Here is a 23,753-nt window from a genome sequence, read left to right on the forward strand (position 1 = left end):
ACATGTCTGGGACTGCTTGGCTAATTGTTAGCTGGCTTGGTGTCCTTGCTTAGGCTTCCATTCAAAGAAGCAAAGTATTTGTCTTTGCAAATAATCTGTGGGCAATTTCTATTCAAAATATTTTTTGTAGCTGCCTTTAGCTGTGTGACTATATTGCTGTGGAAGAGGCCAGTGCAATGACTTATGACTGATTTATGTTGGTAGCACAAATCCCTCTCTTATAGACCAGAATGAGCTATGCTTCCATCTAGTTTGGCTTCCTGGTTTTTAAGGCTCTGTATTTTTCTTTAGACTTTGTAGGGGGAAGTTCTGTGTGGTGTGGGTTTTTTTTGGTTTTACTATTTTTTTTTTTATGTTGCTTGTTTAAGAAATAAAGAGGATTCTTCTAAAAGCTGAAAGCTGCAGCAAGTCCATTAGCTTTCTTGGTAGACTGCCTCAATCTTTACATGCCCTCAGCCACAGGAAATGGCATCTGAATTCAGGATTTCATTTCTGAAGTGTATATACCCAACTCTGTGAGTATTTTGGCTTTGTCCTGGAAGATGGGGAGCTGCTTGCTGTTAGAGCTCATTCCAGTGTAAGTATTTGTAGGCAGCAGTCAAGGCACTTCTCAACTTTCTGTTCAATATACTGTGCTGACATTTAAAAGCTTGCTTTATTTTCTCTTCCCCATCCTTAGATCTCTTTCAAAATGTCCTTTGAGCTCCACCCACTACTCCCATGTCTTTCCTGAACAGTACTTTGTGTAGCAGTAGGGTAGTTGTTTCCCCAGTGTTCTGCGTGTTGCTTCCTCACTTGCACCTGGTGGCCCCTTTTTGAGAGGAGGCTGTGGTGGGGTGGGAGTCAGTCTATTTTTTCAAGGAACAAGTGATGGGACAAGAGGAAATGGCCTCAGGTTGTGCAAGGGGAGGTTTAGGCTGGGTATTAGGAACTACTTCTTCATTGAAAGGATTGCCAAGCTGTCCAGGGAAGAGGAAGAGTCACCATCCCTGGAGGAATTTAAAAAGCATAGACAGGGTGCTTAGGGACATGGCTGGGGGTGAGATTGGTGGTGGTGGGTTGATGGACAGTTTGCTGGCTTAGTGGCTGCATCAGCTTGAGCAGGGATCAGATGAACATAGAGAAAGCAACAAGAGGGAATATGGGGAGGTGGGTTGTAGGGAGAAGGTTTCAACTTTTTTCAGCAGCAGTCAGGTCTCTGACTGCTTGAGCTGCCTTCTGAAGTCCTACTCTAATAGATGACCTGCTGCCTGAATTGTACCCTTAGCAATGCCATGGTCAGGGTGGATTGGTTACTGTTCAGGTGAGTGTGACCATTGCTGGTGATGTTTGATGCCCCATAGCTACCAAACAGCTGCTGGAACAGATTTCTTACAATGAAGCCATATGGCCGTGCCTATGTCCATGGCTTCATGGCAGCAGGATGCTACAGAGAGGCTGTGGACACATCCTTAGCACAGAAAATCTGGGGTCAGATTTAAGCAGCTGTGATTAATGATTTCTTTTACTTGTAAGTAAGAATGTCTGTAAATCCTCAAATCCTCCTAGTAAGAGTCCTGTGGATCAATACCTCATGAAAGTCCCATTTTGTGGTCAAGCATGGAGCCACTTTTAGCTTGTCTAGGTTGGTATCATGTTAGTTCTCAGTGTAGTGTGTAAAATGTCTTGCAGGCGAGATGTTATGTGGTCTTGTGTTTCCAGCACATTGGACTAGCCCAAACAGATGCTGTTGGGAGAGTTGTAGTTATCATCCATACCCATACACCTGTCAAGAAAACTAACTCTAAACCCACCCCATCTCAAAATGAAAGGCTTGTTTGACAGTATTGAAAGGCATTTAATTACATTCTCCTCAGTTATTTCTTCTCAAACTTCTTGTTAATTGCATTATAAAATTATAGTTCTATTATTTCACCTAAGGATGATGTCAGGTTTATTGTTACCTCTGTTTTCCTCTTGCCCCTTTAGATTTTGGCATTCTGTTGCTTGTCCTTCAAATGCTCTGAATTGTGCTAGTGTTAAAGATCAGTATTGTTGGTGCAGAGAACCTTAGATATTTTGTTAGGTGTATGTTATGTGATGCTACTTAATTTCGAAAATGTTCATCTTTATCAGGATGCTGCCTTGTTTATTCTTCAGTTATGAGTTGTACCTTTTCTATTGTATAAGTGCAAGAAATGAATTTTGGAAGTTTTGTCTGCATACTCATGCCTGTAGATGCAAAAAAGAAATCAATCAATCTTCTAAACCAATTTATTAAGTCATCCACCCAATTCCTTCCTCACACAGCTTCCATTTTCCCCTTTTCGCTTCTGAGAATTCTTAAGGTTTGGTTTTGTTTTTATTTTTTATTTTTTTTTCTATTTTATCTGGAGGACAGGGAGGTTGCCACTGTAGGGGGCCTTTACTCCAACTGCAGATCCTAGGCTAATGTGTAGTCATGAATTGGTTCTGGTCCTTTGCATGGGTTGGAAATATCAGGAACTGGAAAGGATTAGGTTTTCCATTGGGCAGCTCAAATAACAGAATAGAACAAAACTAACTGGAACTGGTGGGACCATAGCACAGAAGATCTTCAGCCTTGCATATCAAGCTTTTCTTGAACAATGCTCAGTAAGGGAGCTTCCCAAGGAGGAGGAAATCAGTCCATTCTGGAGGGGCGTGGAGTGAATGATATATAACAGAGTATCATCCACACCTCTGCTGCGGATGCATCTATGAGGGATAGATTAATGTTAAAGATGGATGTTCAGAGTGAAAAACCCATCAGTGGCATATAGTAACTCTTGTGGAAAAAACATAAAAGATGGTTGAATGTTAATTTTGCTCTGTGGGAAAATGAACGGATTTAGAGTGTGTGTATGTATGCACATGAATGTAAATATATGGGTATATAAATAAATATAGAAGTACAGTTTCCTAAAGGATTTAAAACTATCTCAGCTCGAGTTAGCTATTCCTAGAGTAGTGTCAAGATAAAGCAGCCACTGTGCAGTGTGGTGTACCAGTATGGGACTATACCACCTTATGTGGGCCTTTTCATTGCAACCCCACTTATCACTTGGGGAAGACATTAAAAGTAAAGATTATTTTCAGAGTTCTGGTGGTGGCAAGGGAAGGTCACCTTCTTCCAGGTTGCACATGGTGTATTAGACCTGTGCACCACTATGCTTTTTATGGTTTGAGCAGATTTTGCTAATGCTTTCCTAAGTGTCTTTTTTTCATATTCTTCCAAAGTTTTCTGTCCATTGTTTTTTTTTTTTTTTTTTTTTTTTTTGGCCATCACTGGATCTTTCTATCTAGCCTCTCTTACAGCAGGCACTAAACTTCAACTCCCCAGAGATAAGTAAAAGTATTTTTTCTTCAGGCATCCAACTTCAGGTCTTGCAGTTAGCTCCCTGGAGACAAAGTAAAGCTGGAAATAATGATGCAGATCTGTAATGAGCCTTAAAAAAAAAAAAAAAAAAATCGTTGTTTTAGTTAGGAAAAGAAATACACAAATTCAACTGCAGTAATTAATGTATTTCATAATATCAGAGTCTCTTCCTCATACCTTGTTCAAGGTGGTGTTGAGGTCTTGTGTCTCCTCTCCAGTAGGTAGGTGACTTCTCTAAGACTTTATCTGCCTAAGAGGCCCTTTGCTTTCCCACAATGAGCCTCTTGCTTCCTGCCAGGATTGCTGTCATTTGTATCACATCTTGCTCTCATTCTCTTCTGCTCTCAATCCTAGTTCTGTTGTCAGCCCTTTATTTTTTATAAACTTTCTAATCTCTTTTAACACCCATGTGTATCATCATCTAGTGTCTTTGTTCTGACTTGGAAAAGATCACTGATCTGCACCCAGGTGGTTGCAGAGAGAGTGAAGAAAACCAGCTTCTCTGGGCTTCAGCTCTCCTCTTACCTCTCTTTGAAGGTGAATTGCTCATGCTAATGACTCTAAAATTCCCTGTAGAATTTTGGTTCCTTGTGGTAGCTAAAAAGTAATAGAATGACAGTGCACAGGACTTCCCTCCACTTTAGAGGACCTGGTGCTAATGATTTATTTATCATTTATGTTTCAGCAGGAGCAGCAAATCCCTGTCAAAGATCAGGGCTCTGCTGTGCACATGAAGGGTGTGAGATGTAATGGGAAGATGGTCTCTGTCTCGGTGAATTTGCGGTTGAGGCATTGAAGCGTTTTGCTTTCATGTGCCAGGAGTGTTTGAGGCTGTTTAACTGGAGGAGAGAGGGTGAGCTGGGACAGGGGTGCAATAGCAGGTCCTTTGAGAGATGCTGGGAAGGGGGTTCTTTAATGGATTTGTATGCTACATTGCTCATGCAGCGCTATGTCAGATGCTAAAAACACCAGGGTCAATGGGACAGCCAACAGTAATAGACTTTTCCATTGTTAGCAGGGAGAAATGATTACAAGTTGCATCCAGGAACCTGCCAGATACACAGGTTGAGAGAGAACATGACCAATAGAAGAGCAAAGACTCTGCATTAAAATTAATTCTTCCTGTCATGTGCACAACTGCTTCACAGAGAGGGGACTGCAAATGTCTGGATTATGGAAGATCCAGACAAGTGGGCTGTGGAGTGAGCTGTCATGTGCTGTGACACCGCGTAATGCAAATCAACTCTGTTCCAGGAAAGCCATTTCCATGTCAGCCTCTACATGAAAATTATCTGACTTGAACAAGGGTTTCTTTATGAAGTTAAAAGAATTATTCCTAAGGATTGGAATTTGTCTCTGTCATGGAAAAATGGCCAGAATGGACTTCAAAGTGTAGTGAAAAGATGATATAATGTGAAACAAGCACTTTTTTTAATACCCAACAGCCCAGAGAGAGGAGCACACCAGATTAAGAAGTTTATTTCTGTCTGAACCATCCAACATGCTGTTTTACAACTAATGCACAGCGTTACTGCATTTTTCAGTGATTAAAGAAGTAAAACACCTCTCAGTCCATTCTGCTCTGGGATTGACATTTCATGCATAACCCAGTGTTGCTATTCCTGTGTGTAGTCAGTTGCTCAGTCTCCTTAGGCTTGAATGGGTGATTCAGAACTCCAGGAAACCCCAATTGCCTTTGTTTTGCTTTTAATCTGGATGGCACTTGGGAGTAACACTTGAGCCTGCTTTTTTTAGGCAGTTTTTCAAGTTCAGAGGATCTCCTTGAAGTTTGCTTCCTGCAATCCTTTCATCCAGTCTGTTTGAAATTCTGCTTTTCCTTTGGCTTTGTTTGGCATCTATTCAACTATCTTCTGTTTTGTAGGAACAATTTTCTGCCTTTGTTAGTGGCCATGATACTTATTCGGGTTGGTGATGGTGATAGACTGCTCAAGCGCATTGAAGGGTAATTGAAATAATTTCACTGTTTTCCTATCTCATGTGGTTACTAAAGGGTGTTCCCCTTGTTCTGGGCTAGGTAATATGCTATGCATATTTTTTGCTCTACCTACTGTGTCTCTTTATAAGGTGAGCTCACTTTATGGAAGGGATGGAATTACTTGTATTTTCTGTGAGCTCAACTCTTGCCTTTCCACAGGTACTCAAGAAGTTGTGAATAAGATGCAAAGGAAAAAAGGAGGCTGAGTTTACTTTTTTGTATTGCCACAAGGCTTTGAACCCCACTTCTGTACTTCTCACTGTTCATGTGTGCATGAGCCCTGAGGTTGGGAGGATTTTCTCTTCTTCCCTTCAGAAACTAATGATGTTTCTCCCTGGTGACTCCAGTGCTGTGCTTTGCTCTTCATGAAAGGAGCTCCATACACCCTTTACTTTAATTCTAGTGGTATTAAATCATGTAGCAAAGCAGAGCTCTGGACTTGTACTATTTAGATGCACGTGTGGTAGCTACTCTTGTTCAATTCTGAGGCTTTGCAGCCAGCACCAGTGCTATTTCACAATGAAGCAGATTGTCATTTGTTCCTTGAAGCAGTCTCACTTCCAGTGGGTCTTTCTATGCAACTTTGTGTGACTGGGTCAGCCACCTGCCAGGACATGGGATCACTCCTCCAGAGGTGCTTGTTCTTCCTCTGTACCCTAAAGATTTGAAAATGAAATGCATCTGTGTTAAGTACAATTTAATTGTTTATGGTAGTGGTTTTTTTTTTTTTTAATTTGTTGTTATATGGAAAGATGAGAGAAATGGGGGAATGAAAATCTGAGCAAGAAAGATAAATATCTTATCTCCTCATGGCATCACACTGCTCCTGGTTTTCCAGTCATGGGAAGCAGGCAGTGTCTCCATTACTAATTTCAAGTTTATCGTATGCTGTCTGGTATGTACAGACATTATAACATCTTTCCTGTAATTATGGGTCAGATAATGTTGTCATTGTCACCCCTGTGCTATAATGGATTAGACCCTGCATAAAATAACTAATTATGAGCTGAGATTTTATGTGCGCTCTCAGACTGAGAGTCAGCACTTCCTTTATTTTAAGTCTGGCTTACTTAATTATAGGTGGGTCTGCGAGCATCACAAATTAAGATTGTGTGATGCTCCTGTTATACAACCCTGTTTTAAATTCCTTATTGCTTTTTCAAACTCCAAGCAGCTAGGATTGAACTTTTCCAGGGCTGCTGTCTTAGGTGAAATTATTGAAAATTTTCAGTTAAAATGAGCTCCATAAATTCTGAGACAAATGCAAAAGAAAAATGTTTGGTTTTATTTTGGGAATCTCTTGGGTGTTGAGGTTTTTTTAATGATCTTATTATTCTTAAAAGTGATATTCTGATTTTTATATTAGCTTTAAAGCAGGGTTTTAATATTTGCTGAGAGGAGGTGGGCTTTTGTCACTGGATGTACTTTTTGCCTTTCTCATGCAAATTTGGGCAAATTGTGTTTGAAAAATTACAATTAGCACATGTTCACTGGAATATTTTCTGTTGATATATAATTTTTCACTAATGTTTCTGATTTTGTCTTTGCTCAGCATAGTCCCACCCTCTGTGTGTGTGGAGGGCTGACCAGGCAGCAGGTCCCTGAGAGCAGTTGGTTGCTCTCAGTGCAGGGATGGAGAGAAGCCTTTCTCTAGTGGGACTGTGTTGGGGTGTCATGGCAGCAGTGAGATTTGGGCACGAGAACTGCAAGTGGGGAGCCTGTGCACAGTCTGATAGGAATGAGGTTAGGCAAGGAGAATCTGGGGTAAATTGCTGCTTGAAGGAGGGTGAATGGCTGATACAAACCAGTGTGGGACTGTGTTGGGAAGGGATCATTTGGGGAGCTCATGGTAGGAGGTGATGCAGGGTCTGGGTGAAGGTGGCAGTGCACTCAGCTCCAGCGAGAAGCAGAGGCTGGGGCTGGTGGCGGGTCCACGGATGAGGAAGAACAGGGTGTGGCCATACTGCCAGTGGAGCAGATGAGGGCTCACTGGTGAGATGTTAGCACCTAGAAAGAAGCCTGGCATTTTGGTTTAGGAGCTCTTAAATTTTGCTGTTTTTCTCTTTGAGCAAGTATTGAGAGACATTCTGGCAGGCTGTGCCTCATAGCTCCCTTGTGTGAAAGACAGCCTGCCTCTTCCTTCAGCTCTTCCATTAGCTTACTTGGCAAAGGTCTCTGCCACAGTCTAGGGTCTTTTGATGACCCCTGTGGATGCAAAAGGATGCAATGTGATGTATTTTTAATGAGTTTTTTTTTTCTTTAAAGTAGAACTTGCAAAGAAAATAGCATTAAAGATACGTTATTGAGGTTGTGAAGTCAAGCCCACACAAGTTAGAAAATGCCAGAACAAAGTTGGGCTGTGGACCATTAATTCAGGCTCTCTGAGCACCATGAAATGATCTTTGGTGCTCTGATCACATACGTCTCTGGTCGATAAGACCTCTGCCACATTCAGTGCACTAGATGGATGGTGGTTCCTTGCTGTTAACTTAAAAATAAATAAATAGAATTAGTTCATGTGCTGTGTAATCATGAGGTCTGAGCATTTATCCAGAACTGTCTAGGGAGGTGAGTTGTCCCTGCAGTCTGTCACTGCTGCTCATTTGAGATTACATGGGGGAAAATGCCTGGAGTTTCTTCCAGTTACTTTGTCTGTCCTTTGGTACCTGGCACATGACAGGCTGGTCTCAAAAAAAGGGCATAAGACTGTGTTCCCCACCTCACCTTCAGTTAGGGGAGATGTTTCTGGCCCTAAAGCACTGGGAGGCACTGAGCCTCTTGAAGCATTTTTTTCCCCAGGGCTTTCCTGAAAGGGTGTGACCTCCTGCAAACCTTGTGCCAGCTGGTTCCTAATGGCACTGAGTGGCTCTGCATGTGCTGTTGTGGAATGTGGTACAAGAGCTGAACTCTAAAACCAGTTCCCTGACAGCAACGGGCGCCAGGCAAGTTGTGTGATAGACCACGAGTCCATGGAATAAAACATGAGGTTTTAAAACAACTGAGGTTGGTGGGCTCTAGAGGGAATGCAATGTGGGTTTGCTGCACCCACAACACTACTTGATGTGTTGCTAAATAACATTTTGGGACTTCAGCTACCACAACACTGCAGTCTCTCTTCAGCCCTATGAAATAATGGGACAGTGGCCTAATAAATGTCTTCTTTATGTCAATGAAAAGCCAGAATGGTTAGGCTCCCAAGCAGAATATTCTCTCTCAATTTAAATATGAAAAGGCTTCCTGCATCTATACAATTCTTCTTGGTGTGTAGGAATAGCTGAAGTGCATACAAAAACTGATGCCATGTTTTCTGCAAATGGAGTTGCATCACTAGGACAGGAACTTGCATAACAATTAGAAAGGCTGATAAGGTTGAAACTTCATGTCCTTTTCATTGAAGTGTCCATTTGCAAAATTAAGAGATGTAATTAGTTGAGGAGAGAGGGAAAAAAAAAAGTAATGAAATTTTACTGGTTTCTGAACACAGTGTTTCTAGCAATGTACCTGTTTTTGCAAACTTCATTCTTCCTGGCTGAAACAAGAACATCTAAGGCCTAGAGGTGGTATCATTTTCTTCTGTATGCCCCACAATATCTGTCTGACTAAATATACACTTGGAAGAAACTACTTCTTAATAAAGGTATGGTGCCAGTGGCCCTAGGGAGTGAAAGGATAGCTTGGTATATGGTTAAGGCAGTGGGGCTGGGACATGAGCTGATCTTTGCTGTCAGCTCTGACCCAGCTTTTCCTGCAGACATCATGTATGGCCTCATGGATGCACCAGACCTCAGATCTGCTGTGGACAATCCTCCTGGTGAGGAGAGTCCTCTTTGTGGTCATGTGGGATGGAGCTCCCACCTCCTTTCCCAAGGTTATATATTGCTATAAGGAGCCAACAGCCTCTACTGCTGTTGACCTCCATCATTTTGTTTAAAGGTGTTGAGCCAACAAAGAAGGGCTGAAGCTGTGGATTTATGACTCTTGTTCATTTGCTCTTTATTTGGAAAAGTCACTGCCCAGTGTGAAGAGGTTGCACTCTGAGAGAGGTGATGAAATATTGTCATTGACCTCCTGTACAGACCATCTGTCTCTCGCAGGGCTACTCTGGAATATGGTGAAAAGTGTTGCTTTTTCTGTCTTGGCTTTTTCATTTATTTGGCCTTGATTCACTGCTAATTTTTTTAGAACTTAAATCAAAGCAACCCCCAAAACTTTAAATACACTGTGACAAACTGAAGCCTTATTACAGCCAATCTCTTGATACTATCAATTCTCTTAACAGACTTGAAGGAAATTGTTTGACAGACCAGAATAGTATGGATTAAAGGATGATTGCTAGCAGATTGATGAGGCATAAATTTGATATTGGGCATATAATCTTGCCTTTTCTGCACACTATTCCTGATGTATTAGTGAATATTTCAATGAAATAATGTCCTATGATAATTTAGGTTTTGCAGCTGGAAAACATCTGCCCCTGTGGAGGCAGATGGTGCAAGTGTTTGCAATGTCTTTCTTTTTCTTGTGCAATTATGCCAAAATTAAGGTTCTGTGAGTGCATTCAAGTCATTAAAGAGAGCAAGTGTTACATGGAAGCTCTCATTATCCCTGAAACTGTTATTACAGCCCTACAAATTCATGGTTAAAAAGTATAGATTTGTTGAGCTTGAAAATCAAATTGCAGTACTCAAATATCCTTATCCCAAACTGACTAAAGTGTCTCTTGAAGATTAATTTCAGTTCATTCTTAGAGGTATACTTGTGGATATTTGGTGTCTCTTTTTGGAGGTACAGTAATAATTCCATACTCTGAATTTGATATTCTACACATCCTAGTGTATTTTCTTTCAGCAAATCTCTCCTTTTCCACCAGAGTTACTGCTGGGTAACAATAACAGGCAATTTGGTAGCTTGTCTTGACCAAGGAAAAGGGATTTACCTTCCCCAGTTTTCGCTCCTGTTTTCTGAGAGATTATCTTTTGGAGATGGACAGCTGACTTAATTTTGTGGTTTTGTTTTTTCTTTCAGTGAGTACATTTCTGGAGGTAATAATCAGCACAGGCTATATCCTGGCATGGCATCCACTTTGGCTGCAGTATTCACCCACTTGCAAGACCTGTTTTCTGTGTGTTCCTTTGTCAGAATGGGACCCGATAATGATTTTCTACCTTAAATATTCTGAGAAGCAGACAAGAGAAAAGACTTACGTGATGGCAGCTCTCCAGTGACTGTGCTGCAGTATTCATAATACAAAATTTCCCAGGGAGGGCTGAGAGCTGAAAGTCTGTAGCCAGCTTTGGGATGATGTTGTGGTGAGACTGGTCTCCCAGGGATGCTTGCATACTTCGTATATTTTTTTACAAGATGTCATTGTAATGCTGGGGAGGCTACCTTTGTTTTGTGCATTATCACTACTTTGTGAGCAAAATACATGCCAGTGTTAACTGGAATCTGGTGTGGTAATACATAAATAGGGGCAAATAGGTAAAAATGCATGGCTATTGTCTCTTGTTTGGCAGGAATGATTTCCATTATCTCAGCAAAATATTTTGTTTTCCCAGTCAGTCTTGCAAAATAACGCAGCTTCCAATTCCCAACAATGAGATTAAATAACATCTCTGTGTCCCAGTTTATAGCTTTTTAGATATTATTAGGTTGTGTATTACTTAGATATAGAAGGAATTATGCATTTTCCATATTGGGAGAAATCTGGGATAATTTCAACAGGATGTTGAACGGGAAACAGAATTGGATGTAGAATTGGAAACTCTGTAATTGGAAACTCTTGTATGCTGCACAGATTGATCACCCTTAATGGTAGATGACATAATAATTTTTCTATCAGTACTGACCTGGCTGGGACAGATGGCTAGTTCTGTTAGTTATATATCCTTCACAACTTATATTATTTATCTATTTCCCTTTTTAAAATTTTTTAAATGGTATTTTGTGGAGAGAAGTTAGTATTTCAGAGTTTGTATCTGCCATGCTGGCCTACTGGAATGTATTTGGCATGTTAACTTTCTTTTGACAGTTGTGTTTAATATATACAGAGAGCATTTTGCTCTCAGAGGCCATCTGATGTCTTCAAAGGGTTTCTGAATTGTTTATTGATGTACTTCATTGCTGCTGTTCCTCTTGTTCTTTTTGATGTCTTGTCACTTAATTCAAAATATAATGCCAAGCTTTTAAATTAAGGGTTGTGCAGGAAGCCGTACTTGTGTAAATATTAGGGTTTGTTTCTCTTTTGAGTGAGAATGTACTAGATTGTCCAATAAAAGTTGCTGCCATCAGAGTTTTATCTGTTTCATGCCCCTCACTTCACACAGACTCATTCCTCTTAAAACCCCAGACACTTCAGCTTTCTTATCTTTTAGCTATTATAAAAGTCTAATATCTTATTATGCAATTAGAAGCTTACAGACTAGTTCCCTGATTAAGAAAATAAATTTGATTTGTTTTCTTTCCTTTCCTTTAATGTTTTCCATATATTTCTCTTACATTTGTTAAATTTACTAGCTAAAAGTATCTGCAGATTCTCTTCCTCCACCTCCCATTAGTTTATTCTATCACCTTTTGAAGCTTTTTAAATTTCTGGAGTAGAAAATCATCAGTGGTAAGGAGTTCTATAGTTAGTATATTTATTTCTTGGAAAAGTGTCTCATGCCTAATCCTGCCACCTGAATATTCCTTTGTGGATTTTCATACTGTAGTTTAAATTTTTGGGTAATAATTCCTCATTTATTTTTTAAGCCTTGCATGATTTAAAATATATGTGTCATAATCTGCATCAGTTGCTTCCCCCCCACCATGATTAACATCATAGCCTGTTAGCTTATTTCTTGTATGGAAGTGGTTCCATTTCTTGGTTATCTTGGCCACCTCTTAGTATCTTTTTATTACCTCTTATTATCTTTTATTTCTAGATTTTGCATTTGATTTAGCCTTTCTAGTCCATTGGCTGATCTTCTACCATCACTGTGTACCCACAGCAACAGCAGGGGGTTTCCTGATACCAGATTAATTTTTGTGATAAAGTAGTGTAGAAGTGTAATAAGTGGCAGAGTGAGAAATAAGACTTCCCACTGGTCACAAGGCAGGCTTGGAGCTGTTTCATTTAGATGTACAGCTTCTCCAGACTAATGGCTTTGCCTACGAGGCCACACTGCCTGTTTGCACTTGCCCAGCTTCTAGCCCACCTTGTCCTCACAGCAACAAAACCTGGACACTCTTTTCCCAGTGCCCTTAGGATGCAGCTCTGAGTTACTGGCCCAAGAGTGTGTCCTGGAGATGCTGAGAGACCAAATGACATAAATTGGCCTGTTTGAATTATCAGCCTCTTCTGGCTCAAAAGGCAGAGGTTTGTGCTACAAAGCTGTCAGGTTCATGTATTGCTGGTGTTCACTGTGTGTTATACAGGACAATTATGCTTTTCCTTTTTTTTTAAAGTCCATAAGTCACTCTTTTCTTTCTCTCTCCCTCACCCAAAATACTCAGAATGAATGGAAATATTGCAGAGATGGGGGAGAAGATTTTAATATTTAAGGCTGCAGAAAGTAAAAAATGGCCAAAGTTAAGGCTACATGTGCAGTGTTAGATCCTTCTTCTGCGCCTGCTGCCCTGTCAGTCTTTGGCCATGTACATACTATTTTCTTTTCTGTAAAACATCAGGTGTTTAAACAACACCAGAAATGTTGTAAAATCATAGAGTAGAGATAGATGTATTTACTGATGAGATTCTTTTTTTCTCCTGCTGGCTTCACCCTTTTGTTGTTTTATTTCAGTCTGTAGCTTGACGACACTGCTTCTCTCTCCCAACTCATTGTAAAGTGTCGCTCCCTACCTTTCAAAAACCTACTTCAAATGCAACTGAATAAAAAGCAGTAGAAAAAAACCACATTAGGAGAGGGAAAAGGAAAGCAAATCCTCAGCTGTATGAGGCTGCCAGTAATGTTCAGAAGCTGACAATGATGAACTGTTCATCTAAGTATAAATAGTCTTCACAGTCTCTGTGTTTCTTGCCTTGTGAAAGGGTACTCATTATTATTTTTTTTTACTTTTAAAATATTTGGTGATCACATCATTTACTTTGTCTGGTGTAAGCCTCTATTGCAGTCACTCTTCACTTTGCTGTACATGAAAACCAGGAGTCTAGAGACCGTCTGGTGTGTGATGAAATGAGCAGTTAACCGTAGCCCAGCCTGGTGTTTTGTGATCTGCCATGTATTTTACAGTGAAAACATCAGGATAGAATACTGCAAAATTGACAGGTTTTCAATGACAGGGATTTTAATCTTTTTCACTGTTTACATACTGAAGATAAGGACTTTGCTATGACACAAAGACACTTCAGGAAGATTTCAAGCAGCAGCAAAAAAAAAAAATCCTCTCTTTGGGGATGAAAATGTATCATGTAGGCTGTTTTGTCATGTTAAAGTTAAAACATTTCTTTTCCCAAATGTATTAGGTGAGGAAAATCTCATATTTTTAAAGCCAAGAAATCAATAATATGTATAAAATGTGTAATAAATGTTGACTTCTGTGCCTTTACTTCACAATACCTTGTCATACTTGACACAGTGTCCTTGCAAAGACTGAATACACATAATTTCTATTGAGTTTGTGAGAGGGTTTGTGTTTGTGAAGGTTTGTACTGCCTTGTTAAAAAAGAAAATTCTTGCTATTTAAAAATTATTAAACCTCAATCTCCTGATTATGATTTTTGTAAAATGTCTTCACAAAAGAAAATTCATTAAGAAAATAGGTACTGTGCTGCAGGAAATCTCAGCAAACAGAACTGCACAACGAAAGTTGTGTCTTTGGGTAATCAAAGCTGCTGTTGCTAGCTCCTGCTCTTTCAGGTTTCACTAATTGAAGTCCATTGACTTAAATCCATTGTTTGTATTAAGAAAGGGGGAGGGGAGGAAAAAGAAAAACCCAACCCCAGAGCCTGTCTTCGTTTTTCCAGTATTGTCCCTGTCAACATGCCACTGTTTTATCTGAAACAAGGGATGCATTAAGCATTTCACTCTGGGTTTTGTTTCCCTGTATTTTTTATATTTTTTTAATTTGCTGACTAGCAGCTCTAAAAAAATCACTCAATCAACATATCTAACCCAAATACTAGGCTTGACTTGAACATACTGACACTGTCTTGGCTCATGGACAACTGAGAGTGAATTTTTGTTTGAATTTCTGTTCTGTGACCTGTATAGGTAGAGGTGATGGACGAAGAAAATAATAATCTGAAAATTTGTCTAGTTTCTTTCCCAGCAATGCCGCAGAAGTCAAGCCTCAAATGTGTATTTTGATCTCATTTGTAACCTCATGTAGCTTTGGAGAGTTACTTCTGACTTACAAGACCCTCTGTGGGAAGAGGAGCAGCTCTCTCATTCCACTGCTCAATTTTGCAGGCTTGTGTTTGAGTCACTTGGTCCTTTTGCCCTCTCTGAAGCAAAAGTATTGCATTTACTTTGTGACCTGAGGAGCTGCCAAGCAACGTAACCACATTGGCAGTTCTGTCTGACCAACATAGAAAGCTTCGTCTCCCTCTCTGAATACAGGGAAGTAATCTGAGCTAGTTACTGTGGCAAGTCCTATCATGACAAGATCCAAAATTAAATTACTACCTTGTTTTTTTCCAGGTACTCCACATCTGCATTCTCAAAACTAAGCAGAGTAGGGATCCGACATCCTCCACCTCTTCCTTTCATTGGAAACCTGATCTTTTTCCGTGAGGTAGGATATGGTTTTCTTTGTATCAATTGAAGTGATGGGAAGAGTGGATAGGAGGCAGGAGGAATTGAAGGGAATCCCACAGTTCACTGGTACCACCTCTTCAGGCATGTCCCTCTGGAAAGGACAAGCAAAACTCAGCTTTTTTGAATGAAATGGTAAAAGTAGCTGTGTGTAAGCAGCTCTAATTCCAGGGTAAAGTAAACTTGAGGGAAAGAAAATGTGTAAGCTCCTGCAGTTAATTACTTGAGCTTTTCCAAGAAAGTTCATGCCCTCAGTGAAACAAACTTAGTTATGTGAATAGAGCAGATTATGTTAACTAGCCCCAACTGGTTTGTTCTGAGTTTTGGCTCCTACAACCTTTCTGTTTGTTTGCACTTTGCCGATTGTACACATTTATTTTAAAGCCTTTAATGTTCCTTGCTCTGAAGCAGTAACTGGAATTAGATACTGCTGAATGTTGTTGCTCTGTGCTGCAAATATTAGGGATGTGAGGAAGAGAAAGTAGTGACATTTTGCTTCCAGATTTTATTCCCTTATTTTTCTCACCCATTGTCTTTCAATAGACTTCTAATGCTGTATTTTATTCCTTGTTCCATTTAAGTGGTATTGCTGAGGGTCCAAGATACCTCAGTAATAAGGACCTGCCATTTCTCTGGTTGGATTTTACAGTAAGATCTCTCCAGTGTGTCTCTGTTGCAGCCCAGCAACTTTTAAGGAAATCTGGGCCAGCTCCAGCTGCTGCCCAGTTTTCCCTAAGTGCATGGTCATCAATATCCATGCTGAGATTTGAATTATTAATGAGACTATATTGCCTCTTACCTTGATCTTCATGGTGATTGTTCTGTCACTACCAGACTCATTATTAGGTAAAACCCTTTTAAATACCAGTTTTACATGTACATCTGTTTTCATTTAGAAAATAGCATAAAAGGTTGACTTAATCCGCTCTAGATTAATTTGAACTGGAATTGGCAGGATGACTTTAACTTACAAGGGATTCTGGTGGTATGGGATGCAGACCTGTTCACTTTAACTCTTCAGGTTTCAATTCAGCTGGGTGGCAGAAAGCCACTCATTCTGTAGCTCCTTAGTGGTGAAATCCAGACATCATTAGTTACCTGCTAACACTTGCTGTTAGGTAAAGGTGCCTGGAGACTAAGCTATTTTGGTATTTTGTGGATAGGCTTGCTCTGTAGCAGGGTAGAAGTGTAAAGGTTTTGGGAAATTACCCAAAATAATTATATGATCTGTTAGGCAAATTTAATTACTAAAATTTAAATCAGATTAATGCAAAAAATTTAACCTTGATTTTACTACCTTTTAGGAAAAAAAATAAATTAAAGGTAGCTGAGAAATTGTATCTTGGGATGTCAAGAAATAATTGTTCTGAAACGGAGTCGAGTGGTGCAAAGCCACAAGCACTGCCAGGCTGTATGTCCAGCACTCTAGCATTTCACCACCCATCCTCTCTACCATGCTGTCACTGCCAGTAAGAATGAGCAGAGAAGAGCCCAGGCTCTTGGTAATTTTTCTACCTCCTCTCATGTTTTTTACCATTTTTCTGGATCTGCTCCTAGGGCTGCTTTCCTAGAATAGTGCCCATATTAGTGAGCCAGTAATGGGAGCTCTGCTTTTATACTGCAAGCTCTTGTCTGTGCAAATGTCTTCAGGGACACAAGTGCCCTCACTGCAGTCAGTAGAGGACATTGTCTGCTTTCCCTTTCCTACAGAGGAGAACCAGGGCCTGCCCATCACCTTACTGGGAATAGGGATGGTTTTATGGGCTTAGCTGTGAGGAACACTGCTGTGCATGAATAGGGGTTGGGTTTACTTTATATACTTTTTTTATAGGAAGTAAAAAAATGTTCATTTGTTCTGTTGCTCCATCTATAATATTAAGAAGTTCTTGCCCTTTCATGTTTATATAACCATTCTCTTTCCACCAAAATAGCTGTTTGGAGAGTCTCCCTTTTAAACAGGCTGGCTCTTTTTTAGTATTGCTAATCTTGTACAGGAAAACACATGAGCCACATTCCCATTAAATCATCAAACTAGTGCTTTTCAACCATGAACATTTATTTCAAAGGAATTAATGAATGGTGACTAAGAGGAATGAATTGATATGTGCTGTAAAGGAATCTGCATATGTGTAATTCATACATTTCCAGTGTTGAATTTTGTCTGCAAATTAACACAGGTTGAAAAGCCCTGAACACAAGTGAGATCTGGGAGATAAAAGGAAATCAAGGCTTCAGCATATGCAACCTAGCAGTCCAAAAATTGTCCTCATCTTATGAATTCAGGCTTTTCTCCTAGAATACGATTGCCAGAAGTGCAAGGAAAAAGAAATAAAGCAGGAGAGGAAGTCCCATTGACATAATAGAGTAAATCTATGACCTGGGAATTTAAGAAAAAACATTAAATGTCGAAAAATCCCACCAAGATGGTGTAAGCAGTATTTTACAAATTGTAATGGTATAAATTCAAGGGTTTTCTTGCCTTCTCCCTTACTTGAGCATAAATCACTTCTACTGAAATAAATGGAGCTTCCTGTTCTGCTGCACTGTGCATGTAAACAGAGCTTCAGGCCTCATCCATTTTTTTGCAATTCTTCTTCTTCAAATATGCCTGAAAGCAAAGGAACAGTACAAACAGGATTTTACCAGTAGTGTTGAGTTGTGGGGTATTTAATAAGCTTTCAAACATATTCTAAAAAAGAAAATATTTTGTTAATGAGATTTTTAGTTGTTTTTAAGAATTATTTCAGGGATTTCTTGAACAGTGTAATTTTTTCAGTAAAATAATAGTAACTGTTCATATAGTGTCTCTGAGAGAGGAAGTGTGGAAAGTGAATGGGCTAAGGACAATGCAACAGAAAAGACACAGAAAAGGAGAGTTTAAGAGCTGGCTTGGGGAAAACAAAGTGATTTTACTGTAAGCAAGCTTTCTCTCTCAAGTAAAATAAAGGGAGATAATCACACTTTGAAACTAAAACATATCCAAGTTAATCGGCTTATCTCAACAATGAGAAGATAGGAAATTATTGCAGTTCTGCAGCTGGAAAATTATCTGAGTCCAAGATATTAGATTAAAAATTCTTCCATTGCATGAGAACAATTTGTGGTGTGTAAGTCTGATGTAATAGTAAATATGATCAGGCTGCTTAAAAAAAGCAGCATGTTCAATTTTTTCCAATAACTGAGCAGACTTGCAGCCGACAGGCTGCTGTTTTGCTACGAATTCCTGACTGTTTGCTCACCTCTCCATGTGCTGCATTTTTCCTGTGAGTCTGGAAAAACGTGAGGGTTGTTTGTGATAGCTGTGTAATGGTTGATGCAGGGATATACAGATCATGGACTTTCACACATGGATCTGTATGGGCTTTATAGCAGCAGGATAGAGAAAAAAACTAAACCCAACTCTTTCATCAATTCCCAGGCTAATGATTTTATTACATGACAAATGCTCTGAAAACAGAGAAGCTACATGCATCACCCTTTCTCTCTGGCAAACACTTGACCTGTTGCTACGGCTGTGCTGTGCTTTTCTCTCCCATTCCTAAAATGACAGATGTGCTGTTTTTAAATGTCATTGACTCTGACATTTGCATGGCCCTGGTCGCCTGGTGCTGTACCTGTGTGCACTGTTCCCTGCCCAGACTCCTGGAGAGCCACACTGTGCTGCAGCAGCTTTGGGGCTGCCCCTGATGTTTTGGGGTGGTGGTGGGTGTGTGGGTTGCCTTGCTTTGCTTCTTGGTAGGTGGGATATGAGGTTGTGTGCAGCTGAGTGATGTGCTTTGGGTCCTTACAGTGGTGTGATCATGTGCTGCTTTCCTCCTATTACTAATAGCAAGCTCCAGTGATGCTTTTGACTGTCTGTGTGCTTGCATCCCTGCCTTGCATGTTAATGAAAGACATCCCTCTCTTTAGCCCCTCTCAGCTTGGACAGGATACCCTTTGTTTACTCTGTTTATTCCAGTCTGGCCTACTTGTAGATCCTGGGCTACCCCGGAGCGGCCCATTTCTGCTGAATGGAAGTGGGGGCTGTGTGGGTGCTTTGTCTTGCTTTCAGTTTGGGATCTGGCTGGGCTGTGTTGTTTTATGGCTGATGGGTGGGAGTGGAAAAGGGGGGAGTGCAGGGAGGAAGCAGAGAGCAAACATTTTTTTTTCCCCTTCACTATGCATCTGCCAAAAGCATCCTTCAAGTTGGACATAAAGGAAAATGAAAGGCAGAGTCCTTGCAGGAATGAAATTACTCCATGTTTAATTTTTAGCCTAGAAAGCACTGAGTGCTTAGAGAAGCTGCAGTGTTTACTGTTCTGGAATTTAATGACACAGCATTCAAACCTAAACAAGGTTGGGGAGAGGCAAACAGTAAGGGGAGCAAAAAGGGTGGAAAGGGAGGAAAAGGAGCTCTCAGGCTCTGGACCTGGATTGAATTACTAGAATAAAATGACTTATATTGACAGTGAAAGCCTGCATATGGTTTTATGTTTCTTTGTGCAGACAAACAACAGAAGAATGAGATAGGGAGTGTGTGGTTTGCAGCTTGATAGCTATCTGTGTGGAACCAGAAAGGTTGGCTGTGGCATCACCAACCAACCTGTCTCCATCTCCCCCAGATGCTTGTGTGCATCTGCTGTGGGCTGCTGACTGCCAGAACAGACCTCTTGGGGTGATCCAGGTCTTCTCTCCCATCCTTGGAATGCCATCACCCTAGACTGGGAGGTATATATATATGTGGTGCATGCATATGATCTAAACCTAGCCATTTCACTGTCTGCAACACGACAGAAAACCTGGGGTTACATGTGGGTCTATGTGTATATTTCTACATCTATAAAGCTAGTCTTTCTCCCCTTTTAAGATGTGTATTTTCCTAGTTAACCTAAAGCAGGAAATCAAGACAATTGTTTGTCTCCCACTTGACTAAATGCTATTTGCAGCCTTCAGCAAGGGCTGGACCTCAATTTCTGAGATGAGCATCAGGCAGAGCTGTGCTGTAGCTCACCCCACCTTGTCCCTGCACTGGTGGGGCCTTAGCAGGGTGGGCTTGTGTCTGGGGTGCACCTCAGAGACCCTTCTGTAGAGACGTGACATCCTTGGCTTCTTTGCACTTGCAGTGTTTCCCATAACTGTGTTTGCAAGATACACCTGAATGTGGCACCAACTTTATATAACATTTATGAATGCTGAGAGAGGGTGCACAAAGCAACTGGTAGCTTTCATGTGATGGAAAAAGGGGATGAATCATCACTGCCTTACTGGTGAATAATGGTGACCCATGCAGTGAAGGTGGTAGTGGTCATGGCAGATGCTTTTGCTCTTCTGGATTATACAATTTTTCCTTTGAGGGAAGAAGCAATTCCTTTTTGTATTACAAGGAGTAGTGTACTGATGGTGTTTTTTCCTAGAGCATCTCTAACATTTGTTTCTGTGCAGGACTGTGTGAATGCTTCCCACAGATCTTGGCAGTTGCCCCTAGAAGATGTAGACTTCATTAATGAGCATCATCATGGTTTTGGTATCCCTAAACCCGTGCTTTGGTTGTTCTTTTTGACATACTTCATGCTTGCCTTATCAAATGCTGCATGGACGGGAAGAAGGAATGGTTGAGGCAGCTGGTAGCTCTTAAGTGGAAAGGGGATGATGTTGTCTGTGGTAGCACATTGAGTGAGAAGAGACTCCCTAATCATGATCCTGGCTTTCCTCAGACTCTGTGATTTTTGGCAAATCTAACTGAGGCAAAGCTTTCTTCTTTTCTGAGTAAGCAAAGCTCTTGTTTTGCTTCACTTTGGGCTTCTTTTATCCACCTGCAAAACAGTAAAGATGATGATCTGTAATTGATAGGCCTGCTTTTTGATCAGGTTATGGTGAAACAGTTTGTACACTTCTTTGAGGCCTGTTAGACTTGGGGAAGCTGGTATCACTGCTTCCACTGGACTGGGACATTCCAAGGCCAGAGGGAGTTTATATGTTTTTTTGCAATACTCACAGAGCAACTGGGGCTATGAATTAATGCCAGGCCTGAGTTCTGGCCTATGAATGAAGATAGCTGAGTGAGGTGGTCCCCAAGATAACAGTGATGAAGGCTATTTCTCTTCTATGCCATCCTTGATCATCCTATGCCATCCTGTGATGAATTTTTGGTGGCAGCTGCCAAATGACTACCCAAGATCAGTGGGAGCAGAGGTCTGCATCATTAAAATGACACCTGGCTCGTGAGAATGGTCTAGGGAAGTTTGCCACATATTATGTCCTTTGGAGAGTATATTTGCACGTTCGTCATCATCATTCACACATTCCAGAGCGTTTCACATAACCCTCTGGAATTTGCTATGCAGCCTGCTCTTCAAGCAGTGTGTACTGCTAAATTAAAGCCAGCTCTGGCCTGACATGCAGCAGCAGTGAACCCAAATATTGGAGCTACACAGTGTTTGGGCTGAGAGAATGGGATAATGTGTAGTTGCGAACGTGGTAGCATACAGGTAGAGCCAGTGCAGTCACAAACTGGGCTTTACCTTAGGCTCCAGAAGTAGGGATCCTCATCTTGAAAAGCAGCAAAGTAGGGATGTTTGAACAGGAGGATTCCAGTAGCTATTGTAGTAAACTCAATAGGCTTTTACACGTGAGCTTAAAAAACCAGGACTGTTTATTGTCTTCTCTTCAGTTTTGCCTGTAGCTGCACTGGCCTGGAAGGAGAGGAATAGATAAAATCTTCTAGTCCTTGAAATTAAGAAAGCAACAGAGTTAGGGATACTGTGAACAAGAGCAACTCTGTTATTTTACTTGACATTGTAACTCACTCACATTACTGTCAATTTGGAGTTTGGATGCATCCCATGTTGTTCACATTCTTATTGCATGTGGAGAACACCACATCCAGAAATCCAGTTCTTCTATGTCAGCAAGACCAGTATGTATAATAATGGCCAGTGTAATTCTAAAATTATAGAAGGCTCGGACTGGGTATTGTGAAGAGTTGTTATCCATGAGCCAACAAATTTAGCAGAGTCTTAGCTTCATTAGCAGTGTCTAAATGCATTAGCCATATGCTCCTCAGCATATGGGTAAATACATAACAATTTATTTTCATTAGTGTTTTCTTACAAGTGCTACTAACCCAAGCTCCACTAGAAATGTTTACAGCATGACATGTCTGTCCAGATAAGAAGCTAGCTTTCTGTACAGCAAGACATCCCGAAAGGCTGACAAGCAAGATACTTCCCTGTCCTTTCTGGGAATAGGCGGGTACAGCTGCTGTGGGTCTGATCTGCTGCATCTAGCTAGGCTTGGTTTCTGTAAGGTTGTGTATTAAAATGAATAATAGAAGGCTTTGGAGAACTGCCTGTTCAAACATGTGCTGCTAAATCCCTGGTATTCATTGTGTGCCTGCCTTCTGGTTGCCTGTGATGCACCTTGGATGGCATCACCACTGGGTGATGCTTTATAAGACTCATGACCTTCTGGGCTCTTCTCACTTTCCCCTGCTTCCCAGGCAGGTTGTAGACTTGAAATACAACTTTTCCTAAGAGGTACTGAGTGTGAAATTAGGTCATACTCATGGCCTCTAGTCAAATGGATGTGGTGATGAAAAGGCAGGGCAAGTTTGTAGGGTGGGCACTGTGCAGGGCTATGAGGGCTTCAGTAGCTGCAAAGTGGCACAGGTGTAAGTTGGATGTTGTGTGCTCAGTGTTCTCTTAATTTCTCAGAAGTAAATGAAAAGCTATTTTTTGGAGAGCTTTATATTTTGATTTTTTTTTTTTTTTGATAAGCATTTCTGCAGCTTGATCTAGAAAGACACTGAAGAGTAAGAAAGGATTGATCTTACCAGAGAGGTAGCAAGTTCAGAAGTTAATCTGTTTCTCCCCAGCCTTAAAGGCCTCGACGCATGTCTAAATTTAGAGGGTAACATGAAACAAGAATCAACTAGAGTTGAAATCTAATCAGGGTTTTTTGAGAGTTGACTGGATTTTCTATTGTGGTTGGGTGGTTTTTTGGTTGGTTGGTTTTTAGAAAAGAAAAATCAACAGAAAGCCTAAACAAACCTAAAAGAAATGTATTTCAAATTACTGTATTTTCTTTGTCATCGTACAATGCTGATGAATGGATGAGTGAATTGAAATGTAGTCTTGGATTTCCTTGGACTTTCTATCTGTTCATTTTATTTATTAACTATTAGCCTTTTCTCCTGCTTAGATTTTGTTAATTTTGTAATATTCTATGAATTTTAGGAGATTTATAATAAGGCAGAGGGAAAAGTGAAGTGTTCTTTGGACAGTTGCCCTAGACAGTTATAAATATTCAGGTAGCAAAAACAACTCACTGAACATTGGTAACTTGTTTTACCTTACTACTAGAAAATTGAAAATTATAAACAAGAGAAAAAGAAATTTATCTATGTGTTTCAAAATATTTTCAACTATGTATTTTCATGATAAAGTATGGAAGAAAGAAACATTAAAATAATTGGAAATTAGTCTTTGCTATTTACTGAATTTTCATAGTTTTCGAGCATTATAGCTGATGGCATTTTTTGTTTTCTGTGAGTCTAGAAAACTGTTAACTTTCATAGGCAGGATGATGCCTGGGTTGATTTAGGTAGAATTAGTGAAAGTTAGGGTCAAGGAGACATAAGAGGTCACAT

The 23,753-nt window shown here is 40.4% G+C and overlaps 1 protein-coding gene across 1 annotated transcript in view; it reads left to right on the plus strand.

Moving 5' to 3' along the window:
- TBXAS1 (thromboxane A synthase 1) overlaps window positions 1–23,753 on the plus strand; it is a 250,988-nt gene that overhangs the window by 48,320 nt on the left and 178,915 nt on the right. The window contains exon 3 of the mRNA XM_021536482.2: window positions 15,014–15,107. Within this exon, the coding sequence (XP_021392157.2) occupies window positions 15,014–15,107 (94 nt within the window). The remainder of the gene's footprint in view (window positions 1–15,013; window positions 15,108–23,753) is intronic.

This window comes from Lonchura striata, chromosome 5 (genome assembly GCF_046129695.1).
Source record: "Lonchura striata isolate bLonStr1 chromosome 5, bLonStr1.mat, whole genome shotgun sequence".
Lineage (NCBI taxonomy): Eukaryota > Metazoa > Chordata > Aves > Passeriformes > Estrildidae > Lonchura > Lonchura striata.